We start from the raw sequence: 6000 nt of genomic DNA on the forward strand, positions 1-6000 counted from the left end.
GATAAATTCTTTTGGTTGCATGAGTCACAGAGACTACTTCAAAACAAGTAATTAATGCTTTGCTCTAGCCAGAGCTTAATCAGCAAAGCACTACATCCCCTGCAGGTGAGGTCAGGAGTGCTTGCAGAAGAGGAGAATCAGAGGCTTTGAGTACAGAAAGGGGGGAGCAGACAGATGAGAAATAACAAGTCTTACTTACCTTCTCTCATAGCCCATGCACCACGACTGCCCCACACAGCCTTGCTTCCAAACTTTAACCATGCGTGTGAAGGCCTGCACACATGGCTGCCTTTGGGCGACCAGCGTCACCTCCTTCTCCGCACACACATTGGGCCTGGAAAAAAAAAAGTTTGGTAAAAAAATACTTAACATGACAAGATGTTGAGCAGTGTTTTCACAGATGTACAGACGACAGCAGAGCAATTTATGAGCACTTAAAGAGATGTTGCGGCAAAGACAGGCGGGAAAAAGAAAAAAACTTGCTTGAGGCGTTTTCTAGTTGTCAACAATGCAAGTCCTGTGAGGGCATTACCTGTGCTAAGGTGTGTGATGACCAGTTATTGGTATTTCTAAAGACTTAAGGGGAATTCCTTGTGCATCACCTTTCAGGATGATGAGCTACAAAGTAAACCTGCTCTGACTTAAACTCGATATTCAGTGGAACTGTTAAAGTGTTTACGCAGCAGCATCGCTCCAAGACAGAAAGAAAGAAAGAACACAAAATAGATCTCAGCACAGGTAAAATAAGGTGAGCCTTGAAACACTTAACTTAAGTTTAAGTTAACTGCACCATTCACTGCACCTCACAGGCCTTCTTAAAATAAAGTCCAAAACGATCTTTGATACGTTTACTTTTTCCATAACTCTCCAAGGATAAAAAGAAAGCCTCAGCACATGGAGATCAGCGGGAATCCTAAGACAACATCCAGCTGCTCGTCTCATAAATAACAGTGATCACTATCACCTTCGGCTGTACACATAATTTAATGTGAAAGACCTTATTGTTAGTGGCAGGGAGCAGCACAGAAACCACTGTCACACAATTATTATTATTTTAGGGTTTAAAATAGCGGTTATACTTCACTGGCTCATCACTGTGAAAGAAACAGTCATGGACAGAGTTAGGAATGCTTTGCATGCCACACAGAGCCACATGGAGTCAGTGCATTCATATAAAATACACTGACAGCATTCCTGCAAACCACTAAAGACCGTGATGAAAGTGCACGGCAGCAAAATTTATTGGATTGATAAAGCACCGATACATGATGAGCCAAATAATCAGTAGTGGCTGACACTGTTAACGGATTGGTCTGTGTGCAAATTAGCTTATATTTACAGAACAGTAGGTGATATTTATCTATTGCTTCACACTGAGTGTGCACTGAATAAATGTCATTGATAAATAGCTAAAATAAATAGCCTGATATTTCTTTATGATATAGTTTCATTTCCCTGGATCACTAGTGGGAGTAATAAATAACATAACATACAAATAAGATTGTGCTGCACTTTATAATAATGTTACACTGTTGACCATTATTTAAGTATTAATAAGGTGTTAGCAATTTTTTTAATTTATCATTCATATAGCATTGCTCCCCTTAGTATGCTATTTATAAACATAGACATATTTTTATAACAATGACTATGATTATCACTAGCAGTGATTTAGTAGCAGCGATAGCTGTACATGGTGTTATAGTAACAGATGGATAAACATATCTGTATTTATATATAGTATACTAAAGAGGAGTAATGATATATAAATGATGAATTAAGCATTGGCTAATACCATACTAACCTTACTAATGCTTAATAGTTTAACATTATTAGAAAATGCTACCAAATATTGTTATTGTGCCAGAATTTCACAATTTCATCACTTTAAATAATAATAATGATGATAATAATAAGAAGAAGAAGAACTTCCTAAGCCTCTGCTTTCTACCTCTGGTTGAGTCACAGATTTATGGATGTGCAGGTGAACCGGCAGTTATGTCGAAGTTCAAAGGAAATGTGAGTCTGTAAAAAAGTACCTGCAGCTGGATACAGTGAGCGCCACCCTAAATGCATACCTGTGATTAAATAAATATATAAGGATGTGACAAAACTTTACTTACATAAAAGGCTGGAGGTTATTGGCAAAGCCGTAACGGAATGCGTGCGCCTCTATAATAAATACGATGACAAGGGAAAAAATAACACTGTCCATTTTCCTCTGTTTAGGTCACTCTACAGTTTCAAAACTGTAAAGTCATTCATGCGTGTATCCCATCACTACCCAGGACTTAAAAAAAGAGAAAAAAATCTAAAACAAAAAAAACTCCCAACGTGTCAACTTGAAGAAACCTAACATGCGCTTAAAAGATCTTCCTCGTGAAAATGCCCAACACAGTCCAAAAATGACACAGCCATCCCACGCGTGTAGCGTCTCCGTCGCAGCCACTATCCGACTCAGAAAATTCCTGCGCACCTACAACAGGTCGCTGCAGATGTTGGACTGACGCGCAAAAGAAAAAAAAAAAAAAAACCTTGTTTTGGGCGGGGGGCTTTTTGCTTCCTTTTTTTGCTTTGTTATTGTTGGCGGGGTTTTGGGTTGGTTTTGGGGGGGCTCACAGGGAGCCATCTATTATTCAAAGCGTCAGCAGCCCCTGCAAGACACCCTGCAGCCACCGGCACAGTGCGATCATAGTAAGAGCTTTTCTCTCTCATGACTGACAACTTTCAAACTTTCTCTGGACAGTGTCACCATGTCTCCACGGGACTTGTGATGTGTGCGTTAATGTGTTATGATGATAGGTGGTTAAATGCCTTAAAGACAAAATGATCACATTACCCACGTGCACAGAAAATTGTTTTATTATACGTATAATATTTGCAGATTGAGCGAGCAGGAGCGCATTTGCACGACATAAGATGCGCGTTCATTACAGCCACGGACGTGCCTGAAAACGAAGTCACATAGCCTACCATCATGAGTAGAGGATGTTGAAGGTTGTTGAGGTAAGGGAAGCAGCTAGCGGTCACACTGCAGGGCAAACAGCTGATGGGGCGGTCAAAGGGTCAGCAGCCAGGCCTGCTGCTTTCTAAACAAAGCTTTCATAGCATGTATGTGTTCATGACCCGAAAAAGTCCGGGGTCAGAGATGGTACGTGCAGCCTCTGGGGCTACAAGCTATATAAAAACATGCTGTTTCAATTAGGCAGAGCTCATCTATGAAGTCTGTCAAAACTGGGACGGGTTCTCATTCTTCCTCTCCAACAACCAAAACGAATCTAATATTAAATGACTCTGCTTATGTTTATTTCAGGGACGTAACTTGTCCAGGATATATCTGTTGTTGACCGTGAAGAAAACACCGATATCTAAAATAAACAAATTGCGCAGATGCAAAGATTTGATTTAAATGTTGTTTTTCCATTAAAAGTCACAGAGAACAGAATAGACCCTGGTCCTGAGATCCTTATAGGCACGAAAGCCAGACAAATATTTGTCTGGTGATATGACTTGTTACTAAAATACTGAAGACGGCAACTAATGCGATCTGGAGACACTGTGCACGTCTTGCATATCCTAATGTGCGTTTATCTAATTACACCACAGCAAGTGGTGTTTCAGTAATTGCAGTTTCTTTTGAGACTGGGGGAAAACAGTCTGGGTACATTTGAGTATGTCAGAGTCCTAGGCCAAGATGTGGGTTAAGCCAGTCTTGAAGTGGCACATTTGGAAAACAAATATATATAAAGATGCACCGAAAAACCAAAAACTACACTCATTATATCTCATTTTATCTGACTGTTTATATCAGCTTACCTGATTGACACAAAAGAATGGACGGTAATTTGCTGACACCTTGTGGTCTAAGTTAAAACTTACACAGTATGACAAGTCCTGTTAATATTAACCAAAAAACAACAACAGGAAGTAGTTAGAAAAGGCGAACTTTGCACTGCCTGAACTACAGCCAAGAAAAGCGGCCTAATAAAAGCTGTACTAATTGATCATCTGAACAGCACTCTCCGCTTTAAACGGTTTAAGGAACTTTACGACGCTCCTTTAACATACGACCTTTGCCCTCTGTCGCCTGATCGCAGTGCTATAGTAGCATGCTCTGGGTAATAACACGACCTCTGTGCACACTCCGACAGAGTAAGGCTATCAAAGACGTGCTTGTACATTTGCCGAAGTGTGTGGCTCGCAGAAACATGTCGTCTCCGGCTAAAAAGCCGGTGTCCTTACTGGGAACTATGGGCTTCGGGGGGCGAGCAGACGCCGAGCAGAGCCTGGAAATGGTGAAGGCTTTCCTGGACAGAGGACACAACCAGGTGGACACAGCCTTCATGTACGTCGATGGGAAGTCAGAGACCATCATTGGAGGCATGAATCTCCCCAAAACAGGTATTTTATAAGCACACAGTAATGCTGCATGTTCCTAGCGTGCTAACAACAACCGGGTAACCAACCAACGTGCCTGTTGGTTTCCCCACCTTGAATTGTGGGTAACCAACTTTGTTTATAAAGCATACAACAAACATCGACCAGGGTGCTGCACAACATCAAACATATGTTAATGAAGCCATTAAAACACGTTTTTAAAAAGTTTTTTTTTTTAAACCACTTCTGATTGTCTCAAAACTAAAAAGAAGGTTTTGGAGCTGCTTAGTCGAGGTCCATAGCCTTGACTTGTATATCAAATTGAAATACTTTGGTGTGACCTCATTCTTGGTCTCGTTAAAGTTTTGTTTTTGTGTGTGTGTGTGTGTGTGTGTGTGTGTGTTGTTGTTTTTTTTTTTAAATGAAGGCCATACAGCTTTGATGTCACTGAAACATTCTAGCAATAATGAATCCAAAGTTTAAGTGCTGCAATAAGAGCCTGGCTAGCTTTCAGTGTCAGTCTGTCTCACAGACACTGAAGGAGCTGTGCTGTTTTAACCTGACTACTTCTCACTCATTCACAGTAAGCATAGCTACCAAGGCCAATCCCTGGGATGGAAAGACGCTGAAGCCAGAGAGCGTGCGCTCCCAGCTGGAAACCTCCCTTCAGAGGTTGCGGACAGACTGTGTGGACCTTTTCTACCTCCATGCCCCTGACCACCAAAACCCTATCGAGGATACTCTCAGAGCCTGCAATGACCTCCACAAAGAGGTTAGCAGACCAGGGAATATATAAACATATAGCTAAATAACTTGCTTTAACATAACAGGAAAAAAATAACTTTATTGTCCATCTGTAGTCCTGAGATGTTTTAATACTAAATGGAAAGTATCAACTCCCCAGGGAAAATTCAAGGAGCTCGGCCTTTCAAACTATGTATCCTGGGAAGTGGCTGAAATAGTATGCATCTGCAGGCACAACAACTGGATAGTTCCCACTGTTTATCAGGTAATATATCCTGTTCTAAGGATATTTAACTTTTATCTAAATTCAGTAGCCTGATCCTATAATAATCAGACTACTATCAGACAGGAGGGCCATACTAGCCATCTTGTGTTGAATGAGAGTAAACTTTCACACTTCTTCATCTCTGTGGTTTTTGTTCAGCAAATCACTGAAGATTTAATCTTTCATTAGGTGTTGTAGACTGAACATTTATATGTCTGCTATACTGTTACTTGTTTTTCACCTGTTTCTAATTCAGATTCTTCCAATCTTTCACAGGGAATGTACAATGCCACAACAAGACAGGTGGAAACAGAGTTGCTGCCATGTCTGAGATACTATGGAATGCGATTCTATGCATACAATCCTCTGGCAGGTAGTCTTTCATGGTACACCTTGCAGTTCCATTTTAAAAAGTTTTATTCAAAAGAAAGCACTTGTGATTGTGAAAAAGATGTCACTTAATGTGGAGGGATAAAAGCTATCCTCGAGTTATCCCAAAATGAATATATTATATTAAAATATGTTCCATACATGCATTCATGTCCCCCTGGAGATGGATTTTATTCACTTTGGTGATCCCTTTTTGCTAGCACACAATAACCTGATGCTGAATA

General features: G+C 40.5%; 2 protein-coding genes across 3 annotated transcripts in view; one reads left to right on the forward strand and one right to left on the reverse strand.

Moving 5' to 3' along the window:
• The window catches only part of megf6b (multiple EGF-like-domains 6b), a 56628-nt gene extending 54108 nt beyond the window's left edge, over positions 1–2520 (reverse strand). For both annotated transcript variants that reach the window (XM_005943624.3, XM_005943623.3), the window contains exons 1-2: positions 2124–2520; positions 200–334 (exon numbers count right to left, since the gene is read on the reverse strand). In XM_005943624.3, the coding sequence (XP_005943686.1) occupies positions 200–334; positions 2124–2215 (227 nt within the window). In that variant the 5' untranslated portion in view covers positions 2216–2520. The remainder of the gene's footprint in view (positions 1–199; positions 335–2123) is intronic.
• A 1376-nt stretch (positions 2521–3896) lies between these two features.
• On the forward strand, positions 3897–5759 carry akr7a3 (aldo-keto reductase family 7, member A3 (aflatoxin aldehyde reductase); the record flags this gene model as incomplete). Its single annotated transcript, XM_005943622.2, is given in 4 exon segments — positions 3897–4401; positions 4962–5149; positions 5282–5386; positions 5663–5759. Coding segments are annotated over 4 exon segments (682 nt in total), but the record flags the coding sequence as incomplete, so codon positions are not given.
• Between the last annotated feature and the right edge of the window lie 241 nt (positions 5760–6000).

Source organism: Haplochromis burtoni, unplaced genomic scaffold (genome assembly GCF_018398535.1).
Source record: "Haplochromis burtoni strain Fernald_Lab_line unplaced genomic scaffold, NCSU_Asbu1 Contig_378, whole genome shotgun sequence".
NCBI classification, from domain to species: Eukaryota; Metazoa; Chordata; class Actinopteri; order Cichliformes; family Cichlidae; genus Haplochromis; species Haplochromis burtoni.